This window comes from Panthera onca, chromosome C1 (assembly GCF_046562875.1).
Source record: "Panthera onca isolate mPanOnc1 chromosome C1, mPanOnc1 haplotype 2, whole genome shotgun sequence".
Lineage (NCBI taxonomy): Eukaryota > Metazoa > Chordata > Mammalia > Carnivora > Felidae > Panthera > Panthera onca.
This window is the reverse complement of record NC_138346.1, coordinates 95,225,773-95,250,496: the sequence shown is the minus strand read 5'-3', so window position 1 is coordinate 95,250,496 and position 24,724 is coordinate 95,225,773. Positions and strand designations below refer to the sequence as shown.

General features: G+C 38.5%; 2 protein-coding genes across 8 annotated transcripts in view; one reads left to right on the top strand and one right to left on the bottom strand.

The window, feature by feature from the left end:
* Positions 1 to 6,015, bottom strand: part of MAP3K19 (mitogen-activated protein kinase kinase kinase 19) — a 60,860-nt gene extending 54,845 nt beyond the window's left edge. For both annotated transcript variants that reach the window (XM_060625973.3, XM_078451351.2), the window contains exon 1: positions 5,375 to 6,015. The gene's annotated coding sequence lies outside the window, so the exon portion shown is untranslated. The remainder of the gene's footprint in view (positions 1 to 5,374) is intronic.
* A 10,630-nt stretch (positions 6,016 to 16,645) lies between these two features.
* The window catches only part of RAB3GAP1 (RAB3 GTPase activating protein catalytic subunit 1), a 112,191-nt gene continuing 104,112 nt past the window's right edge, over positions 16,646 to 24,724 (top strand). For 2 of the 6 annotated variants that reach the window (XM_060625997.3, XM_081796375.1), the window contains exon 1: positions 16,818 to 16,873. In XM_060625997.3, coding sequence (XP_060481980.1) covers positions 16,865 to 16,873 — 9 coding nt within the window. In that variant the 5' untranslated portion in view covers positions 16,818 to 16,864. Of the gene's footprint in view, positions 16,718 to 16,817; positions 16,874 to 21,461; positions 21,538 to 24,724 lie in introns of those variants that run through there. The other 4 variants (XM_060625995.3, XM_060625996.3, XM_081796374.1 and 1 more) reach the window with 4 other exon arrangements.

Sequence of the window (24,724 nt, the reverse complement as noted above, 5' to 3'; positions counted from 1 at the left end):
ATTAGAAATAACAATTTTCACCATGACTTTGTGAGATCTGCTGTGGTATAGGAGAAGAAAGGATGGATCTACACCAGAATGGAAAGAGCATAGGCTCTGGAGCCTGAAAGAATTTGGGTTTCAATCCCTCATCCATAGATTCCCAACTGTGTAACCTTGAGCATGTCATTCAATTTCCCCAAATTTAATTTCCTCATCACTAAAATGGAAATGACAATTCCCTCTTCAAATGGTTGGTGAGGATCTGAAATACTATATACAAAGAGTTGGCACATTCTTTGGTGAAAATTCTTGCAGGATTTTATTTTCTCTAGCATTGATTAGTAAAATCCCTGTAACTATTTTCTTTATGAAAGTCCTATTTTCCTAACAATATTATAAACTCCCCAGCAGCAGGGACATTCCATGCCTTACACTTTTGTATATGCAATGACTCTAATACAGTGTGAGTCATTGAAGAGCATGGTGGCCACTGTTCTAGATTTTCCATGAAAGTCCTTATTTTAAACATCCCATTTTGGTTTTCCAAATCATTGAATATCTTAGACTGCAATTTTTGAAATCACCAGATTACCTTCTCCATGGAGCCTCTTGCTGCTGGAAACAGCAAAAAATCATGTATCAGACCCTATATTCCAACTTCAGCTTCCAATACCATAGTCACTGCATGTAGACACACGCTATTTCATTGAATGGGCAATTTACTTGCAATGAACTGGCATTTTGTTGAAAGCAAGAGAACAAAAAGCCCATTTCGTAGTACAACTTTGTAGATAAAAGTTAACAAAAATAAGCAAGAAAATGTCTAGAATTGGCCTTTAATGTTCTAAATACACAAATGCCTTCAGAATTCATAGACCAGACTACATAGAGCTTTTTTTTCCAAAGAGAACATGTACTTGACTCCAGACATAGTACTATTTGATAAATTCATCCATTCGTTTAAGAGGATACTATATGTCCTTCAGTTGCTTTTATTGACCTATTCACAATCAAAAATAACATAAAATAGTTAAAGCAATGGGGTGCCTAGGTGGCTCAGTTGGTTAAGCCTCCGACTTTGGCTCAGGTCATGACCTCACGATTCATGAATATGAGCCCTGCATCAGGCTCTGTGCTGACAGCTCAGGGCCTGGAGCCTGCTTTGGATTCTGTGTCTCTCTCTCTCTCTCTGCCCCACCCCTGCTTGCACTCTGTCTCTCTCTCAAAAATAAACATTAAAAAAAATTTTTTTTAATGTAGTTAAGACAAACTGTGAGAAAAAATGCATGGTTAAGAGTCAAAGCAAGCAACAAATAATGAATCTTATGATGTCAGAGAAATGGGATGGCCACACGGCTGAAGCACTCCATGGGAAAAAAGGTATCGATAATATTTGGAGAGCTGGAGAGAAGAGGAAAAGACAGTTTTGATGAGGGAAAGGGCAGGAACAAGGCCAGTACCCAGGGTCAATGAGGAGAAAGTGGACCAGATGGGAATTTATACTACTTCTAACCAGGATGGGAAGCCCATAGAGAGTTTTAAGTAGTGTGTTGTATGGGGTGCCTGGGTGGCTCAGTCAGTTGAGCAACTGACTTCGGCTCAGGTCATGATCTCATGGTTTGTGGGTTCAAGCCCTGCATCAGGCTCTGTGCTGACAGCGCAGAGCCTGGAGCCTGCTTCACATTCTGTGTCTCCCTCTCTCTCTGCCCCTCCCCACTCATGCTCTGTCTCAGAAATAAACATTTTTTAAAAAAGGAGTGTGTTTTAGGAACAGTGGGACTTTGGGAAGGTTATTATGATATAGAAAGGCAAAAATAAAAATTGAAAGTAAAGCTTAAAGGGTTTGTGACTGATCGACCATGAAAAATGAAAATGAGTCCAAGAGGCAGTGTTTGAGCAACTGGGGAAGACCTGATGCTGGGGGAGGGGGGCATTTGTTTTACAGAATGATAATCAATGAGGTCAGCAACAGAGCCAGAAGGTAAATAGGATATCTTGTTTCCTTGAATCAAAGAAATGTGGCCTTAATTTAGTTCAGTTTCCTAAACTAGCTTGAGCATAAGAATTATGCTGTCCCTTTGTTATGAATAAAGATCCCCAGGTTCTTTTTGATTTAGTATGTATGGTTTGAGGCTGGAGACTCTCCGCATTCTTTGTTTTAATTTAAAAAATAATAATACACTGGTTTTATTTATTTTTTAATAGACTCAGGTTTTTTAAAAAAATGTTTATTACTTTTGAGAGAGAGAGACAGAGAGAGGGAACGAGCAGGGGAGGGGCAGACATAGAGGGGGACAGAGGATCCAAAGCAGGCTCTATGCTGATAGCAGAGAGCCGGATGTGGGGTTCGAGCTCACAAACGGCGAGATCATGACCTGTGCGGAAGTTGGACTGAGCCACCTAGGCGCTCCTATTGATTCATTTTAAATAGACTTTATTTTTTGGAGCAGTTTTAGGTTCACAACACAACTGAGTCGAAAGGGTAGAGAGTTCCCATATACTCTTTGACACCACACATACACAGCCTCCCCATTATCAACATCCAGCACCACAATGGTCCATTTGTGACAACTGATGAACCTACATTGACACATCATTATTATGTAAAGTTCAGAATTTACTCTTAGGGCTCACTCTTGGTGCTGTACACTCTAGGACTTTGGACAAATGTATAACGATATGTATCCACCTTTATATTATTTAAAGTAGTTTCCCCTAGAAATCTTTTGTGCTCTATCTATTCAACCCGCTGCCCCTGTCCCTCAACCCCTGGCAACCACTTGTTATTATTATTATTATTATTTATTTATTTATTTATTTTTTTTTTTTACCATTTCCAGGGTATACCTTTCTTTGTGCAAGCATTCAGGTGATTTCTATCATTAGACAACTTCTGGAAACATTGACCCACTGATGAGAATCCAATCCACAATCTTTCTTGCAATTCATTTTATTTTATTATTGGTATTTAACATTACCATGTAATCCTTTTGACATAAACTTCCTAGGATAAATACCCATTCTTTCCCCCTAAATTTCTAATAGAGAATAAGCTGAAATAGAGAATCAATTCCTCAAGTCTCTCCTTACTTTTGTTCAAAGTACCATTACATGGGGGTGGGAGGGTGGGGAGGGTGGGTGATGGGTATTGAAGAGGGCATCTTTTGGGATGAGCACTGGGTGTTGTATGGAAACCAATTTGACAATAAATCTCATACATTAAAAAAAAACAAAGTACCATTACATAATGATAACGTAATAATTACAGCAGTAATATCCAACATTTATTGAATGCTGAGTACATGCCATATGTTATTCTAAATAATTTATATATAGTTTATCTATTTTATTCCAAACAACACCATCAGGAGAGGAGGATTATTATCCATATTTTACCGATGAGTAAAACGAAGCACAGACGTTGGCAAAATGAGATATCACACGGGAGATGTGTGGGCGCTAGTGCCCAAAAAGACTTAACGCAACTGGCATTTAAAGGAACATTTGTAAAATACGCCTATTTTCATCTCCTTGTTTGGATCCTAGCTAGAAAGGTTGGGGTTAATCATACCCATTAGCAGTACTGGGCTGGGTCTAGCTTTCCTCTTGTTTTATTTTATTTTTTCTTTCTTCACTTTTGATCTTCTTTCCCGCTCCCCTGTGCCTCACAAGACCCAATCTAATGTGCACAAGAAGCCTCAGACATGCAGATATCTTTAAAGGCATATGGTGCTGTTATGTATGTGTGCATGTATTGTAATATATAGATCTTGTTGCTTACTTTTTAACTTAACGCTTTGTTTTTAAGCTTTAACCTTATACTTACATGCACCTCTGGTTGTTTGCTTCTAATGGCTGTATAGTATGCTTCCACCATACTTTATTATCCCGTCCCTTGGTTATGGACATGGAAGTTGCCTCCAACTTCCCACTCCATAAACAGCACTGCAGAAATACACTTGTTCAGGCCATGTTATACACTGTGCAGAAGTTTCCCTCAGGTGAATGAGCTGAATATACCTAATTTCACTAAATACTGCCAGATTATTCCCCAGAATAGCTGTATCAATTTATACTCTCACTGGTAGGGCCTGCCTATTTTCTTTAAGTTCTTCTAAGGGAAGCAGACATTTGGTTGATTGCTGTCACTTAATCATCATTAACATTAGCATTGAATAAGCAGTGTACTTGGAACTTTCCTAAGGGATGAAGGATCAAATGATTCACTTGAAATTAGGCCATAGATAAATTTAAAATCAGTATACATATCTGTCCCAGCAAACAGCTTCAAGCATGAATTTATGTACTTATTTTGGAAAGTGCAACGGTACTTGCAATATCACAGGTAAAAGAAACACCTTCAGAAATAAAGAATAATTAAAACCTGTCTTTCAGTAAAGCTAAAAATCAGATACTCAAATAATGACTAGGCAAGAAATATATATTTATATCACCAGTTTACTCATAAAGTGAAAATAAACCCCCAAAGGAATTTCTTTCCAAAGTTATTACCCTTAGCAATGAAATGACAATAAGTGTTTAAGAGTTGTGGTTTAATTCTTTAATGTAACCTTTGAGTGAGAGCATTTCACAAGTAGTATCTACTATTTCAATAAAAAACAAACATTAAGATTTAAACCAAACTAATATAAGGCTGTAATTTTAACTACACTGGAATTAAATTTTTTAAAAGTAGGCTCCATGACCAATGTGAGGCTTGAACCCCTGACCCTGAGTTTAAGAGTTGTATGTTCTACCGACTGAGCCAGCCAGGTGCCCCTGGAATTTAAAAAATGTTTTAAAAAGAAATAAACTAGGGGCATCTAGGTGGCTCCGTTGGTTAAGTGTCCGACTTCGGCTCAAGTCATGACATCTTACTTCATGAGTTCGAGCCCCACATCGAACCTACTTGTAAAACAAAGTATTTTATTACCCTGCTTACGTTTCATTTGACATCTTATGTAATTAAGACTTAGAGCAACGGGAATCTCCTTTCACGTTGAGAAAATACGGCTAGGACTCATATATATCATACTGAATGTTTACAAGAAGATTTACACCATGTAAAGTTATCACGTATTTAAGTGACTAAACTAAAATAAAAGATTGTCCCTAGGTATATTTAAATCGAACCAAGTATTGTATACTTTTCTTCCCCTTACCAGTTTAGCTTGTGATCTAGATCGCCTAAATATTAGAAAGGATTGTCTCAATATTTGAAAAATCAAAGATAGTTTATTACGGCAACTCTAAGGATATAATTATTTGAGATTAGGACAGTTTCCTCTATCAGTTTACCTGATGTTCCTCCTCTGGGACAACCTTTGGGGAGAAAAAAATGTTGCAACATATGGCATTACCTAAAGTGGGCTGAAAAGGAGATTTGGCTTACCTATGTCGTGTTTTGCTGTGGGAGCTGATACACAGTTGAAGAAAGATGGAGAAAAACAGCAGTCCACGTCATCCTAATTTTTGGTGGCAGATTTCTGGGGCAGCTGTCAACCAACACTTCAGTGAGGGATCCATTTAAAAGCAGCATAGATATAGATTTTTTTTCTTTGATTATTTTCCAATGTTGCACAGCTCAAAGTACTTAAAAAAATAATTAAAGCTGGTTCTGTGTGCACAAACCCTTCAGTTAGCTGCAAAGAGACTGCTTAGTTTACAGGCTGTCACCCAGGCAACCATCCACTGTGCATTTAGCTTTGAGAATTGAAGGCAGGACAATCTTGTCCAGGAAGGAAAACAAGCACTGTACACTCTTCAAAGCTGCCATTTAAGTGCTTAAAAGAGTTGGATGTTAGTGTCCTTCCATGGTTGGCACAACTGCCGTTATCATCTTATGCAGTGAAATTTTCTCCAGGAAAACCATACCTTTGTAATTGCCATGATGTGCTAGAAGGATGCCTTTCTGAATCTGAATATAAATTGCAGCATGAGAGAAACCAACAGGTTAACCCCAAACCCTGGTTGCATTCTTAGAGTCATATTTGAAAAAGCACCAGTGAATGGAAATTCTTACATGAGAACATATTTCTTTTTTTTTAAATTTTTTTTCAACGTTTATTTACTTTTGGGACAGAGAGAGACAGAGCATGAACGGGGGAGGGACAGAGAGAGGGAGACACAGAATCGGAAACAGGCTCCAGGCTCTGAGCCATCAGCCCAGAGCCTGACGCGGGGCTCGAACTCACGGACCGTGAGATCGTGACCTGGCTGAAGTCGGACGCTTAACCGACTGCGCCACCCAGGCGCCCCAGAGAACATATTTCTTGTCTAGAGTTGTGATATTCCCAAACAAGGTCTTCAGTTAACAGACTGCATGTTTGTCCCAGTCATAAACGCTAATAAACCCAGCTGAAAGAGACTTTAAATTCTGGACAACAAAAACACTCTCATGAGGAAGTAGACTCAGGCACTCTAAAACATAGGGTCATCTGCCATTTGTATGCTGCTAGATTTTTTAATGCAACTTACTGGAGGATGCAGGGGGTTTTATTCTACAGATGTACTTGTTATATATGTTCAACTGAAGAAGGTGAAAAAAATACTTTACCATAGTAACAGCTAACATTTATTAAATGCTTACTAGGTTAGTCCTTTACATGAATGACGTCATTTAACCCCTACAACAGCGCCAAGGAGTTGATTCTATAATCATCATTATTCATCCATTTTACAGATGAGAACATTGAGGCTTAGAAGAAATTTAAGCTAATAAATGGCGGCACTAGGGCCTGAATCAAAGCAACCTGACTGCAATGTTGAAATATTCACCACTTACTATGTTAACACGCAACACCCACACCCACACTCACTCACTCACATACTCCTCAAATGAATGAACACTTCAGGGTAAAAGACCACTCAGAGATTGCTAGGTTTATGTATACTCTTCCATCACCCATTCAGCCTGGAGCACTTTAACGCTAATCCAAGCACATGCAGGTTGTTACTCTGTTTTACTTTCTGTTTTTTACTTTTATTTTAGCAAGAGAAAGACAGCAGGGGGAGAGGGACAGAGGGAGAGAGAAAGAGAAAGAATCCCAAGCAAGTTCCATGTTCAGCGCAGAGCCCAATGTAGGGCTCAATCCCATGACTTTGGGATCATGACCTGAGCTGAAATCAAGAGTCGAAAGCTCAACCGACAGAGCCACCCCAGTATCCCTCTCTATTTTACTTTCTACAAACTTCCTTGTTTCTGCTGCCAGCAGGAATGGTATTTTTTCTTAGCTTTTATGCCAAGAGGAAGTTATAAGTACTGTACTTTCTCATGTTTAGGATTTCTGCAGTGTTATCTTTGGGCTTAGGCTGGTCCGCAATCCATGAATCTTTGTGTCGGTTCCTAAAAACAGTAATCCTTCTCTTGTCTCTCATTTTGAGAAACAGTCATTCATTCAAATCATGTTTTTTTCAAGAAACATGAGTTTTCAGAAACAGTGGCAAGATAAGCATGCAAACAAGGACTATCCAGTAGTCCCCCCTTATTGTCAGGGGATATGCTTCATGACTCTCAGTGGATGCCTGAAACCTCAGATTGTACCTATAATAAAGTTTAACTGTAAATTAGGCACAGTAAGAGATCAGCAACAATAATTACTAAGAAAATAAGAAAATAGAACAATTATGACATGATACTGTAATAAAACTTATATCAACATTGTCTTTCTGTCTCTCAGAACAATTTATTGTCCTGTGCTCACCATTCTTACGATGCTGTGAGATGATCAAATGCCTATGTGATGAGATGAAGTACGTTAACAATGCAGGCATTGTGCTGTAGTGTTAGGCTACTACTGACCTGCTGACAATCCATCAGAAGGAGGATATTATGCTTCCTGAGGGTGGTTGACCTTGGGGAACTGAAACTGGGGAAAGCAAGACTGAGGACAAGGGGAGACTCCTGTATTGTATTAGGAGATAAGGCTGCCACAGAGCTATGTAGTAGGCTCTAGGGAAGCATGGAAGGGGAATGCCTAGCTTTCTGAGTTGGAAGGGCTGGGGTATATTAATTAGTTTGCTAGGCCTTCCGTAACAAAATACCACAGACTTGGTGGCTTAAGCAACAGTTCTCACAGTCCTACAGGCTAAGAAATCCAAGATCAAGGTGTTGGCAGATTTGTTATCTCCTGAGGCTCCTCTCCTTGGCTTGCTGGTGGCTGATTCTTACTGTTCTCATACGGTCTTTTCTCTGTGCACAGGCACCCCTGATGTCTCTCCACATGGCCTAATCTCTTTTTTTTCTTTTTAATAAAAACACCCATATGATTAGATCAGGGGCCACCCTAATGGTCCCATTAACTTAATCACATCTTTGCAAGTCAACTCCAAATATAGTCACATGCTGGGGTTCTAGGGATTAGGGTTTCAGCATATAAATTTTGGGGGAACACAGTTCAGCCCATAACAGAAAGGCATAGGGAGCCTTCAGAGAATTATCTGAGCTGAATTTGAAGGACAAATAGTTCACCAGGAAAATCACAGATGGAACGATACTGCAGGATAAACTAAACAACAGCATGTCCAGGGGAAAGATAAAAGCATGAAACGCTGAAAATACTGTTTCATGTGTGTGTGTTTGAAAAGCAGAACACACATGGCAGGGCTCGGGGGGATGGTAGGGGTGGGGTGGAGGGGAAGTGGGACTATTTCCAGCTGAACTGGGAGACAATTAAAAGATTTTATTCATGGAGAGATGTGATCATATCTGTATTTTAGGAAGATCCTCCTGACTGCAAGAATGAAAATTAATTGAAGAAGAGGTGCAGATAGAAATGATTAAAGATTATTAAAATGGGTCAGGAAAAATATGATGGTGACATAACCTAAATCAATGGCCGAAAAGATAAATGACCAAAGAAAAACAAGTGAAAGATGTGAAATTACTCTTTATAGGAGATGAATACAAATGACCAAGAAACACTTGTAAAACTGGCTAAGCTCACCAGGGATCAGGAAAACATAAATCAAACCATGTTTTGTTTAGCATACTGACAAAAATTTAAGAGAGTTATTATAATATTAAATGTGTGAAAAAATGGCTACAATTATACACTATTAGAGGGTATGTAAATTTGTAACATTCACTTTGGACATTGCAATCTGGTGCTATCTATTACCTTAAAAAATTTGCTCATTTTTTGAGAGACAGAATGAGTAGGAGATGGACAGAGAGAGAGGTAGACACAGAATCCAAAGCAGGCTCCATGCTCCGAGCTGCCAGCATAGAGCCCGATGCGGGGCTCAAACTCACAAACTGTGAGATCATGACCTGAGTGGAAGTCAGAGGCTTAACCGACTGAGCCACCCAGGCGCCCCTTTATTACCTTTTAAAATGCACACATTCTTCAGCTTGGTATCCCCATTTCTCAGTATTCACCCTAGAGCATTGCTACAGGGTGCATTCTGACATGTGATCATAAAGATTCAGGTATAATGAAATTTTACCCTAGTTTTTTTTCAGAAAACTTTTTTTAGAAAATTTATTTTGGAAAATTTCAAACATGCAAAGTAAACAGTATAGTATAATGAGCCCCCACGTACTTGTCATCCATCTAAGGATGTTATTTTTTTAATTATTATGTTTTTGCAGGGGAGGGATGGCCAGAGGGAGGGAGGGGGAGAGAGAGAGAGAGAGAGAATATGAATCTCAAGCAGGCTCCATGCTCAGCACAGAGCCCAATGTGGGGTTCGATCCCACAACCCTGGGATCATGACCTGAGCCAGAATCAAGAGTCAGATGCTCAACCGACTGAGCCACCCAGGCATCCTGAAGGATGTTATTAATAGCTTTAAACAGTAGATCACTTACATGTCAAGTCACAGAAGACAAATAAAAAGTAGTACCATCTATGCTTTGAATTCTGGAATGCTGTGCAGCAGATTAAAAAAGGAGGAAAGAGCTTTATATCATGTCTTAAATGGGATCCAAGTCATATAGTTTAGTAAAAAAAAAGCGGGTTGCCGAATAATGCATATACAGTAACATGATACTTGCATGATGTGGTTGGGAGCACACGCTCAGGAGCCAGCCTGATCACTTAGCAGGCATACAGCTTGGGCAAGTTACCAATGCTCTTTCAGCCTGTTTCGTCATCTGTAAAGTAAGGGTGTATAATAAGAACATTATCTACGTCACAGGGCAATTATAAGAATGAAACGAATTAAATATGAGTAAAACACTTAGAAGAATGCCTTAGAATAAGAAAAACACTTAGAATAAGACATTCTTATTTGTGCAAAAAATTGATTAAAAAGAAGGTAAGAATATATTTTTCAAATACACAAATATGTATGTAAAACATAGGAAGAGGTCTGAAAAAACTCATGCTTAACTCGTATGAGCAATTTTATCTTGAGGATATGAGAATTGAAAAGACAGTCAAGGAGGCCATTTGTTTTAAACATATGATTTGAACTTTTTTATGAGAAGACATTCTCATTACTTGTATAACACTTGAACAATTTAAATTAAAATATGATTCTTAGGTCTACCTCTGGTGACAAATAGTGATTTAAGGATCTCTTACCAGGCAGTATATTGCAGTATATTGCAGTAAGTGGGCCAATGCAAAGAACAGAGATAAATGGAAAATAGGAGATTATCTGCAGCAAAATGGCAGATGCAGATGAGATGGAAATTAGCCCATGTAGTTTAGTTAGAAACTAAACTGAAGTGAATGTTAAAAGGGATCCAAGCAGGGGTGCCTGGGTGGCTCAGTTGGTTAAGCGTCCAGCTCTTGATTTCAGCTCAGGTCATGATCTCACAGTTTGTGAGTTCGAGCCCCAGGTTGGGCTCTGTGCTGACTGTGGGGAGCCTGTTTGGGATTCTTTTTCTCTGTGCCCACCCCCACCATGCTCGCTCTCTCTCTCTCTCTCTTTCTCTCTCTCTCATTACCTCTCAAAATAAATAACTTAAAAGGGATCTGAGAAGATCAGCAAGCAATTGAAGATACTATTAATGTAGAAGTAGTTAGTGAACCTTAGAACAAACAGCACAATGCAAAAGAAGGTTGGGATTAGACCCAAAATCTTGCCTTTATTAATCATCTGTGGCTAAAAGAGTTCACTCTCCCTAACAAGAATGGAGTTTAATCATTTCTCTTAAAATTCTCCAGAGATTCCTTGCCTTGGTGACTGTACCTCTTTCTAGTTCCAGAAATAGTGGAGCACTTGTTTAGAATGTAAAATATTGTGTGGGGCACCTGGGTGGCTTAGTTGGTAAAGAGTCTGACTTTGGCTGAGGTCATGATCTCACAGTTCATGAGTTCAAACCCCCCATCGGGCTCTCAGCACAGAGCCCCTTTTGGATCCTCCATCTCCCTCTCTCTCTGCCCTCCTCTGCTTGCACTGTTTCAAAAATAAATAAACATTAAAAGAAAAAGAGAGAATGAAAATATTGTGTGTTCTGAAAGGTCACTTGGATATTTTTGAATCACTTGATTTAAAAAAGAGTTTTAAGAAGTTGGATTAGCCATCACGCATCTCTTTCTAAACCATATTATATTTATGTCTTATCTCAGACTGTGAGCACCTCGAGGGCAGGGATTAGTCTTTGAATACCTCCATAGGATTGACCATTGCTATGACTTGATTAATATTACTGAATGAGTGAAAACAAATGCTGTCTGAAAATTGTGCTTTAGAGATTTCTCTCTTAAGGGTTTCTTATTTTCATAGCAGGTGTTTGTCTTCCACGTGTACCTTCTATTGTAGTTGCTGTCGCGGCACAGAGGCATCCAGGTAGATGGGGATGGTGTAGTCCCACTGCTCTTTCTCCTCTCACAATATTTGCTATCTCGCTAAGACCTAATTAAACTGTTATGCCCCCACATTTCTCTGAGGACTAAGCCAACGGTGATTTTTTTCCAGGCATCTAATCCCTTAAATTGCCTATGCGTCAAAATTCTCCCCCTGGCTATTACTGGTTAACACCTTGAAATAACTGAAAATTATGCCAGGGAGGAAATGTGCTTGCAACAGAAAAACCCTTGCCTTTGGATGTATAGCAAAAGAGCTCTTAATACTGAAGAAACAAAATCTTTTCTGCCTTGTGAACCAGTGAAAATCTAATAAAAGTGTGTCTCCCCTGGGTACTTTACATCATTAGCATCCTGGTTTCACACTTTCCTTTAGCAAATAACTTATTTTAAAAGTTTCTCCAGGGAGAAGACAAGAAGCCAAAAATATCTCAGAAGAAAACTTTACCTAGCAACTCAAGAAAGCGATTTCATATAGTTTCTAAGATTTAACTTCATGTAGCAAAGTCTTTGTGATTTTTTAGTTTCTGATTTTGGTATGTACTGAAACTTCTTCATGGATAAGCAGGGAGGAAAAACAAAGTAATGCTCAAAACCACACTGAGATACCACCTCACGCCGGTCAGAGTGGCTAAAATTAACAAATCAGGAGACTATAGATGCTGGAGAGGATGTGGAGAAACAGGAACCCTCTTGCACTGTTGGTGGGAACGCAAACTGGTGCAGCCGCTCTGGAAGACAGGGTTGATGTTCCTCAAAAAATTAAAAATAGATCTACCCTATGACCCAGCAATAGCACTGCTAGGAATTTACTCAAGGGATACAGGAGTGCTGATGCATAGGGGCACTTGTACCCCAATGTTTATAGCAGCACTTTTAACAATAGCCAAATTATGGAAAGAGCCTAAATGTCCATCAACTGATGAACGGATAAAGAAGATGTGGTTTATATATACAGTGGAATACTACTTGGCAATGAGAAAGAATAAAATATGGCCATTTGTGGCAACATGGATGGAACTGGAGAGTACTATGCTAAGTGAAGTAAGTCAGGCAGAGAAAGACAGATACCATATGTTTTCACTCATATGTGGATCCTGAGAAACTTAACAGAGGACCATGGAGGAGGGGCAAGGGGAAAAGAAGTTACAGGGAGGGAGGCAAACCATAAGAGACTCTTAAATACTGAGAACAAACTGAGGGTTGATGGGGGGTGGGAGGGAGGGGAAAGTGGGTGATGGGCATTGAGGAGGACACCTGCTGGGATGAGCACTGGTGTTGTATGGAAATAAATTTGACAATAAATTATATTTAATATAAAAAAAACAAAGTACTGCTTTACATGTGAGTAGCATTTTCTGGTTTTCATGGTGCATTCATTATAAATGCTACCACCACCGTCGATCATCTACTACATGCCAGGACACTGTGCTAACCATTTCACATAGAGACATAGAAAATCTTTGCCATAATCCTTTGCAATAAGAGGTCTTAGAAGTCCTATTTTACTAATGAAGGCACTGGGGTTTATAGGAGTTAAGTAATTTTCCCCAAGTCATCTACTGTAGTTAGTATATCGCTGAACCTGGATTTGTCTGACCTTAAAACCTACAGACTTATTTCAGTTGGTGGGAATCTTAAAAAGTGAAGTGAACAAGTAACTCTCCTCCTTTGGTATGTACAAATCTTCCAGTGTCTATGTCTCTACCCATTTTTTCTTCCCTTCTTTCTCTTCTCAAAAAAAGCCAACCTAACCACATATCCTTCCTTCACTGGTATACGTGCTCTGAATTCCACCTTGCTGCACATAACTCCAGGGAGTGCTACTCATGGGGTGGGGGTGGGGAGTCCCTTCTGAAGCAGGACTTCTCAAGGCAATGTAAATGGTGCCACCAGCTCTGGATTTCCTCCTCTCTCACCTTCACGGGAACTTCAACTCTCCCACCTCCCTTTCATCATCAGTTTCTTAGATTATCATCAGTACACAAACATATCTGCTCTCCTCTGCCTCAAAGACAAAGGAAAACCCCAAGAAACAATAACAATTGATCACCCTTGACCCTATCTTTCTCTTACTTGCTTTTCAGGACTCAATATTTACTGTCTTGAAACATACTCTTCTCTTGGGTTCTGTGCCATCCTCTTTCCTTGCTTTCTTATTTCTCTAGCCATTACTTTCCTCCCTCTTTCATGGCATACATTTCCTTTATCCATCCTCTAAATATAAAATGTTTTCAGGTCTTCAGATGAGGCTTCTTTTCTTCTCTTTCTATATTCTTCTTTAAACATTTTTTTTAACGTTTTATTTATTTTTGAGACAGAGAGAGATAGCATGAACAGGGGAGGGGCAGAGAGAGAGGGAGACACAGAATCGGAAGCAGGCTCCAGGCTCTGAGCCATCAGCCCAGAGGCCGATGCGGGGATCGAACTCATGGACCGCGAGATCGTGACCTGAGCTGAAGTCAGACGCTTAACCTACTGAGCCACCCAGGTGCCGCTATATTCTTTTCTTAAATCACTTCATCTGTTCTTGTGTCTTAAAATCTACCAAATTATTATCTTCACCCTCAGGTCTTGCCTCTGAGTCCTAGTCTTACACTCAGTTTTCTCCTTAACAACTCTCCTTGAGTATCTTACAAACCTGTTGCACTTCACACTTCCCAAAGCAAACACTGGTTGCCTTGCTCCATCCAGTCTTGTTCATCTCAGGAAATGGCATCATCCCGACACATTTCCTTGGGCCAGAAACCTGAAAATTATCTTTGATTCCCTCCTTTCCCTTATCTCTACTTTTATTATTTTTAAATGTTTATTTATTTTTGAGAGAGGGAGAGATAGAGCACAAGCATGGGAGGGGCAGAGAGGGAGACACAGAATCTGAAGCAGGCTCCAGGCTCTGAGCTGTAAGCACAGAGCCTGACGCTTGGCTTGAACTCACAGACCATGAGATCATGACCTGAGCTGAAGTCGGATGCTCAACCGACTGAGCCACCCAGGCACCCCTCCCTTATCTCTACTTTTAATCCATCATCAAGTCCTGTCTATCATATCTCCAAAATGCATATCAAATAAGTCACCATGTGTGCTAACCACCCTAGTCCAAGCCTTCACACCATCATCTTTCACTGGATGCTTTAATAGTCACCAGCTGTCCCTACTTCTTTTTGCAACCCTCCCCTGGTTCTGTTCATAAAGCATCTAGACTTTTGCAAAATGTAAATTGGATCACGTTGGTCTCTTGCTTAAAACATTTCAGTGACTTTCACTGTGCTTCAAATAAAGTCCAATCTTGGCCTAGAGTGCCCTATATGGTCTGGCCCATTCCTATGTCTCCAACTGCATCACCAATACTATGCTCTAAGTGCTCACTTTTGGTTCATTGGTCAGATCAGACTTTCCTACCTTCGAGCCTCTGGACATACTTAGAAGCCTTCCGCACTCCCAACCTGGTTATGATATCTTATCCTTCTGCTCTCCTCCAAGATTCTTCTTGTCAAGATTACCATTGACCTTGTGTTGCTAATACTAATGCTGATATATGCAGCACCTCTTCTGTTGTGCAGCAAACTTCTGGTTTCCTTATTAGACCCTGAGTTCCTTGAGGTCAGGGACCACATCTACAATACAACTTACTATTCTAGCACAGTGACTGGCTTATAGTTAGGTGTTTAATAAGTGCTTGTAAAATGAATGGAGGATGCAAGTTGAGACCTCTTGGGAAAGACTGCTGCAGTAGTAACTCACAATCCCTCATTGATATGGTAGGCAGAAACTAGAAGGAACATTAGAAGACAAGGGTTCAAGGTTTGGCACTAGCAATACCTATTGTTGTTAAAATTCTTCTGACCTTAGATTCCTCATCTGCCCTATCTATATCATCAAATTTCTGATATATCTAATGCTTATTTTAAGATTAAATTTTTTTATTGCTGAAGCTGAATTTCTTAGTCTTCTATCACCAATTTCCTTTTTGTAGGTTGCAAAACTTAAATGAGATTTAATCTTTTTAAATTTGTAATCATGAAAATTATCAGACCTAAAAGAAGTAGGGAGAATAGTATAAACACCCATGTACACATCATTAGCTTAAACTATTATCCACTAATATCTAATCTGGTTTTATTCCTAGCCCTACTCATTTCCCCCTCCCGTTATTTTCAAGCAAATCCTAGACATGGTGTCATTTCATGACATATACTTCAGTATGTATGAATTATAATTGTCAACTGCTAGCTGCCACCCCTTCTGTTCCTCAATGGCTTAAAAAATGAAGTATTCATTGAACAGTATGTTGCTTTTCCCAGAAACCAGAAAACTAGCACGACTTTATCTCATGACTGAACCAACTGTGTAAATTCTTTGAGGGAGGTAGAGGAGGGTGGACATTACAACACCTAGCTCTGAGCCTTGCAATCAATAAACAGATGTTTAATGAAAAATTCAATTCAACGTGGTTGAGGTTAAAAAAAATTTTTTTTTTTAATGTTTATTTATTTTTGAGAGAGAGAGCACTAGCAGGGGAGGGACAGAAAGAGAGGGGAAGACAGAATTCCAAGCAGGCTCCAGGCTCTGGGCTGTCAGCAGAGAGCCCGACGCAGGGCTCAAAACTCACTAACAGGAAATCATGACCTGAGCTGAAGTTCGACGCTTCACTGAGCCACCCAAGCGCCCCTGGAGTTTTTAATATAATTTTATCCACAGGAATCTAGGACCTTGTCTTACCTCTTTGCTTGTGTTCTTTTCCTGAATTCATTACTTTACAGGAATATTTCAAATTCAAAGCTTTTTTGTTTGTTTGTTCTAAATCAAATGATTGCAGCCTTTGACGACTTCCAAACAGGACTCACTACCAGGGGGCGGTGCTGCGCCGAGGCCCGGCCCCGCCCTCCTTTCCCCCTTCCCCAAACGCCCTGCTCTTCTTCCCAGAATACCTAGCGCCCTTCGCGGCGCTCCTCAAGATGGCGGCCGACAGTGAGGTGAGGCGTTTGCTCTCTTTCTATCCCTGCCTGTAAGTTCTCTCTTCCGTGTCAGCGCCCCGGGGCTCAATCTGTTTTTCTTTCCTTCCTTTTCCCGTAGCCCGAGTCCGAGGTATTTGAGATCACGGACTTCACCACTGCCTCGGAATGGGAAAGGTGAGTGAGTCGTATCCTTGGTTATCAGTACCTTGGGCCCCGGAGTCTTCGTGCCACTTCCCCAACATAGACCACACGTGACACTAATTCTGCGGTAAAAGTAAGACCCGCGAGCCCCCAGCTCTGCGTCTCCTCCGGTCTCTAGGCAGCTGTAAGTAAGCCTCTTGCGTCTGAACAGCCCGGGCCCGCCCCCATCAGCCAAACACCTGAGATGCGGCTTTCAGAAAAAGTTTTGTTTACTCTGAGAGCACTTTCCTTAGAACGGTTGTTGCCCACCCGCAGAAACAATGTCCGTGGCTACCACGTCCGTTCCTGTTTTCATTTCCGTTTAACACATTTTGTGATCATAAGCAGTGAACTTCGCAGCTGCCTTTTCCTTCTGTGTACGTCGCATATCCATTTCTGGAGGAGGCCTTCATAGTGCTGGTGGTTGTCCATCTGCTACTTTCCCACCATCTCCATCCGGTCTTTTAGAATAACCTTTTAAGACAGGCTGCAGATGGCTTTGGAACCCTTCGGTTGAAGTTGTTGCATTTCAGTGGGTCATGTGCCCAGGCTTCCTCTGCTCAGCAAACCTCTCTGAACAGCTGAGAGAAATCGTTGTATCATTGAAATTAGTTGAAACCCAGCTTTGTGGAGGAGTGATAGCTTAGATGGAGAAACTTTCTGGTCGGTATCACAGAGACCCTTCTGGGTGTCCGATCAATATTTAGTTTGTTGGAACATTTTGTAATCTTTCTGGTTGGAGAGGAAATTTGTACATGTTATGTCATTAGATGACATAGTAAAATATAAAAGATCCCTGCTGGTATAATAGTTTGATTTGTGGTGCCCCCCCAAAAAGAAAAGTCAATTAGACATAATCATACTGGCAAGGCTGTATTGGGTAGATATTTTGTGTCCAGAATGTTTAATATTAATGGAAAAGAACAAAATAAAACCTTTGATCTGTGTGGGGTTGTTTTTTTTTTTTTTTTTTGAGTTTTTTAATGTTTATTTTATTTTTGAGAGAGAGGCAGGGGGAGGGGAAGAGAGAGAGGGAGACACAGAATCCCAAGCAGGTCACAGGTTCAGAGCTGTCTGCACAGAGCTGGACAGAGCCTCGAACTCCTGAACCATGAGATCATGACCTGAGCTGAAGTTGGACCCTTAAGCGACTGAACTACCTAGGTTACCCCTGGGATTCTTTTTTTTTAGGTTTATTTGTTTATTTTGACGGGGGGGGGGGGGGGGTGGGAGGGAGGGAGGGAGATAGAGAATCTGAAGCAGGACCTAGGCTCTGAGCTGTCAGCACAGAGCCTGATTCCAGGCTTGAACCCAGGAACCACGAGATCATAGCCTGAGCCAAAGTCAGATGCTTAATCAACTGAGCCACCTAGACACCCTGATCCATGTGTAGGCACCCTGATCAGAGCTTGCAGTCCGCTTCGGATTCTGTGTCTCCCGCTCTCTTTGCCCTCACCCGCTCGCATTATGTCTCTCTCTCTCTCTCTCTCTCTCTCTCTCTCAAAGATAAACAAACATTAAAAAAAAAAATTAAAAAAAAAAAACCACCTAACTTTTTAATCACTTATCCTTTGCAGAAATATTTATTGAGTGCCAGTTTGTCAAATACAGTGCAGGGCATAGGGATGTGATCAATAAAAATAGACAATTCCTGCTCTTAACATACAGTCTAATGAAGGAGACAGACATGAGTCAAATAATGATACACATAAGTCTGTAATTAAAATTGAAATAAGAACTGAGAAGGGAAAGAAACCTGGTTTTACAAGAGCATGTGACAAAGGAACCTAACAGAATGAGGAGTCAGAGGAAAAGACCCTTCAGCTGAGGTCTTGAGAGCTTTCAGGGGTAAAGTTATTCAATTTTTTGGTCAAATCTCCATACTTCAGTAGAACCCAATTTTTCTCTTTTAGCTAGTAACTGATAGAATTCATAAAATAAGTACTTTAGTATGTTCCTTTTACTGTGAAAGCAATATTATCTTAAACAATTTTTATTAAAATAATACTTCATAGTAGAATAAAAAAGAAAAATATAAGAAACCTGTAACTGTACCACCAGGAGATTGTTACTATTAATATTTTGAGAAAATTTCTTCTAATCTATGAGTGTTTTATAAGCATTCTGTGTCAAAGCATATTAATACTTGTTTCTATAGCTTCAATTTTTTCACTTAATGTATGAAATGAACATTTTCTTATATCCTCAAATGGTCTTCAAACTTGATTTTTTATGGATGCATACTATTTCATTCAGTGGATATACCATTAATTTACAACTTTTGTGCACTTAGACAGTTAGGTAGCTTCCAGTTTTTTTTCCTTTATAAATACAATGTACATTTTACTTGCAAATTTTTGCTCACATGTGGATACAATAAAAATTTTTATTTCCTTTTTTTGTAAACATGTTAACTTCTTTCTAGAGCATTTTCAAACTGATAATTAACCTTTTGATTGAACTGCCCAGAAGTGAGTCAGTATATTAATACTGCCTTTCATCTTAAAGAGGACTTGATTACAAGGTTCATTTAAATTGTAATAACTCTGGTTTATCATTACTATCATTACTGTCTTAAAACAAATGTAAATATTAACTGATAATGTCACTGAGGGAAAAAACCTGATGGCTTTGAATATATTTTGACTGGAATTAACTCTAGTACTCTAGTAATATGACGTAGGGTTATAGGGGAGCAATTTTGCTATTAGATTACATCATACTTAAGTTAGCTTTTTGGAGTAATAAAAGCCTTCTGAAAGTGTCTTTTAACAGTACTACTGAGATTTGACAGTTTTTAATTTGCTGATTGAGCATATTACTAGTCAGAATTCATTCTCTTTTTAATAGATCTGGTTCATCAGTAGATTTAAAGATTATATAGTGATTAGTATTAAAATCTGTCATTTATTCCTTAAAGCTGACAAATCTACTTGTTGTTTCTTTCCAGCTGTCCCTTAAAACATGTTTTATTTATTTTTCATTTTAAAGTTTTACTTTTTAAAAATTTATTTATTTTGAGAGAGAGAGAGAGAGAGTATGCAAGTGGGGAACGGGATGAGAGATGGAGAGAGAATCCCAAGTTGGCTCAGTGCTGTCAGCACAGAGCCTGATGCTGAGTTGGATTCCCTGAACAGTGAGATTGTGACATGAATCAAAATCAAGAGTCAGACACTTAACAGACTGAGCCACCCTGGTGCCCCAAAACATGTTTTATTTTATTTTATTTTATTTATTTATTTATTTATTTGTTTATTTATTATTATTTTTTTTTCCATGGGAGAAATTCTTTATTTAGATGCTTCAGTGACCAAGAGACAGAGCATAAGCAACATGTTTTATTTTAATGAGCAAAGTTCCTAAATGTTTTCTTTTGAGGGGAGAGGTAGGCAAATCAATTCCTAAATATCTTCAAAGGAAAAGTTAATTTAAATAGATTAGTTACTTTGAGGGTAGGGAAAAGATCATTGGTTTCATAGTTATTTTTAGTAGTATCCTTTTAGTTTTTCATTTTTTTTTTTTAAATGTATGTTTATTTTGAGAGAGACAGAGAGTGCATGCACCTGAGAGGGGGCGGGGCAGAGAAAGGGGGAGAGAGATAATCCTAAACAGGCTCTGCCAGTGTCAGTGCAGAGCGCAACATGGGGCTCCACCTCCTGAATTGTGAGATTGTGACCTGAGCGGAAATCGAGTCAGGCGCTTAACTGACTGAGCCGCCCAGGCACTCCTGTCAGTTTTTACTTCTGTTCCAAATTTATTATATACATTCTAATATAGAGACTTACTCTTTTTTATTTTTTATTTATTTTTTTATTTTAGAGAGAAAGCATGAGAAGGAGGGAGGGACAGAGGGGGAGAGAGAGAGAATCCCAAGCAGACTTCATGCTTAGTACAGGGCTGGACACAGGGCTCAATCCCCCAACCCTGGGATCATGACCTGAGCTGAAATCAGGAATTGGATGCTCAATCGATTGAGCCACCCAGGTGCCCTGAGATTTATTAATTCTTAATTTAAATTTTATGGAAGCAGATTGCCTTTGTTGGGTAAGCATTGGACTTTAAAATTTGGGATGCCTGGCTGGCTTGGTCAGTAGAGCTTGGGATTCTTGATCTTGGGGTTGTGAGGTTGAGTCCCACACTGGGGGGTAGAGTTTACTTAAATAAATAAATAAAATTTATTAAAAAACCAGAATTTAAAAATTCTTGGATTGCAGAGGATTATTTCCACATTTATTCCATATCCATAAATTAGACTAATAATACTAAACTTATTGAGCCTTCTCTGATAAAAATGTTGAAATTTAAAAAATACTTTTTTGACATACCTGGTTGCTCAGTTGGTTGGGTGTCTGACTTTTGATTTTGGCTCAGGTCGTGATCTCATGGTTTGTGAGATTGAGCTCCACATTGGGCTCTGTGCTGAGCCCATAAATGGGCCCATTAATACTCATTGTCATTCTGTCTCTCTCTCTCTCTTAAATAAATTAATTTAAAAAATACTTTTTTTAAAGAAATTGTATAACAGTAGTAAAAAAGAAAAAAGCGCTGTTACATATTTAGAAAGTTTTTTTCTCATTACTAGGTTTATTTCCAAAATTGAAGAAGTCTTAAATGACTGGAAACTGATTGGAAACTCTTTGGGAAAGCCACTTGAAAAGGTCAGATTTATTTGCTGGTGTCTCTAAATGAGTATTTACTTTGAAATTTCTATTTTTAAGCCCTTTGCTGCATTTGGTACATTTGAATTAAATGTTTTTTTAAAGTTATATGTGAGCTATAAGCATAAAGTGGCATCTGGAAGAACTTGGATTTGAATCTGTGGCAAAAAACAATGTAAGACATTTGTGAGCTCTTTTTAAATAAAATTTTATATGTACAATGTCATTCTTTATGAGTGATTTCTATTTCCTCTAATGTTTACTGCTCTTTTGCTTTCTCCCTTAGAGTATTAGAAAATCTTTTTTAAAGGTTTTTTGTTTTTTCTGTTTTTTTTTTGTTTTTTTTTTGTTTTTGGCTAGTCAGAGAAACATTGCAATTACCAATTACCAGCTTCTTGGGTAGAGTATTTTGCTTAACTAATGAGGAAAAATCTTGGTCTTAACTGACTTGCTGTTGTTAGCAGCTATTTCACTCAATTTTTGTATTTTACAGTACCATTAATAGTATTTGCTCTCTCCCTCCCCCTTTTTAACCCTGTGGATGTTTTGAGGATATTTAAGAATGAAGAAGTTATTCAAAATTGAGGTAGAACTTTAAGATGTTGCTGGATATTAAGATATTCTTACTGAGATAAACCATGCCCCAAATATTTACTGAAGAATGTATTCTGAGGACAAACCTAGATTTTCTCTTTTTCACTAACAGGAACTAGCAATTTGATTCTAGGCTTATGTAGATGCTTTGTTTTGTTAGATAAATTTTTTTTGAAGTAAAAATGATTATTTTTATTATAAGTCTATTATTAACTGCAATTTATCCCTCTGTAAGGAACTCTCAATATTCATGAGTATTTTTAAGCCTTATGGTGATGTTAACAGAATTTGAGACTATCAGAGCATCAGCATTTTCTTCTTTTTTCATATAAATAAGAGCAGAAAAAGTAACACTGCATATAGAAATTACACATCATTAAAAAAATTACATAGCATTGAAAGATATGCTGAATATAAATACATTAAAATATTTTTAGGATTACATTTTTTGAATAAAGGGAAAATGAAGTTTTCAAACAGATTATCCTATTCCACTTGAAACAAATATATAACAACAATTGTTATAGATGACAAAATTAAGGGCAAAACAAGGTAGATATAACTGGAGTGGGCAATGATTTGCACCACCAAAAAGAGAGCTAAATTGAGTATTTGTGAGCTCTGATGTTATATTCCTTAATTCTTTGATCTGCACCTATTTACTGAGTAGCTCCTGTGTGCCAGATCTGAAGAAATAACAAACAAGGCAAGATCCATGTTGCCATTGAACATAAATTCTGATGAGGGAGAGAAGTAATAAATACGTAAAGAAATAAGATTAAAATTTTAGATGCTGAATTCAGTTTTGGGATAGAAACTGGGTAATATATTCAAAGTGGGTAGCATACTGCCAGGCATGTAGTGGGGGTTAAAGGAATGTTAACTCTCTTCAACCCTTTTCTCCCTATAGATAGTAGTAAATAAATGAGATAGAGAAGACATGAATAGATTGCAAGGTGAGCTATTAACTATGATGAATAAGATTAAAGAAAATGTAAAGGACGGGTTGTTCAGTATATAAAAGAAAGTTTAAACTGTGCTTGAAGAGATTTTAATTCACGGGTGGGATAGTGATTATTAATTGTCTTCCTCCACTGATGGGTAATTAAGATACTTTTTAAAAAAAAACTTGAATTATGAAAAATTTCAAACACTTGTAAAGTAGACAAAAATAGTATGATTAACCTCCATGTGCCCATCACTCAGTTTCAACAATGTTCTGCCATTTTCTTCTTTCAGTCGTATCTCTATCAACTCCTACTCCCCACTAGATTTTTTAACTTGTTTTAAAAATAAAAATCGACATATTGCACAAAACTGCTTAATTTTGACAAACGTTTACTTCCTTGTAACAACACTGCTCACTCAAGATACTGAACGTTGCTGTCACACCAGAAAGGTCCCTAGTGACCCTTTCCAGTTAATTCCCATGCTTCTCACTCATGTCCCCCAGGCATCTGCTGTTCTCTTTTTTCTTTTAAATTGTAGACTACTTTTGCCTCTGTCTTGAATTTTGTATATATATGGCATCGTATGGTATATATTTGTTGTGCCTAACCTTTTTACATATTTTTGACATTATTCTAGAATATTGCGTGAATCACCATTTTTTCTTTTTATTGCTGAGTAATACTCTGTTATATGAATATACTACAATTTGTTTCACTTGTTGACAGACATACTGGCTATTATGAATAAAGCAGAACATTCTTGCATGAGGCCTTTGGAGATGTATGTTTTTATTTCTCTTGGGTAAATACCCAGGAGTGAAATTACTGGGTCATAATATAGGTATATGCTTGACTTTAAAAGAAACTGCTGAAGCTTTTTGTACCATTTTATCCCCCTACCAGCAATACATAACATCAGTTTGGGTAACTGCATTCTCACTAGTTGCTTGTTTTCCACTCTTAAAAATTTTAGTTGTTCTAGTGGGTATGTAGTTTGTAGAATTAATTTTTATTTCTTATTCTGGTTTTCATTTGTATTTCTTTGATGAATATTAGTATTGACTATCTTTCATGTGCTTATTAGTCATTTGTCTTTATGAAATGTCTGTTCAAAATTTTGTCCATGTTTATTTTTATTTTTGAGAGAGAGAGACACACAGATCGTGATTGGGGCAGGGGCAGAGAGAGCTGGAGACATAGAATCCAAAGCAGGCTCCAGGCTCTGAGCTGTCAGCACAGAGCCTGATGTGTGGCTCAAACTCAAGTATTGTGAGATCATGACCCGAGCCAAAGTCAGATGCTTAACTGACTGAGCCACCCAGGCACCCCGTCCATGTTTTAAATTCATACGAGTTTTTATTGAGTTGCAGGAGTCTTTTAGTTCTTTTATGTATTCTGCTTGTTAAGTGTTTTCTCAGATAGTTTTGCTAGGTCATGAAGATACTTTTTTAATGTTTCCTTCTACAGGCTTTATCATTTTAGACTTTAGGCCTATGATCCATCTTGAACTAATATTTGTATATGGTTTGAAGTGAGGAATCATGGTTCAGTGTTTATGTATGGATATCCTCTTCTAGAACTCTCTGTTGAAAACACTTTTCTCCATTAAATTGCTTTGTCACCTTTGTTAGACTGTTGACATA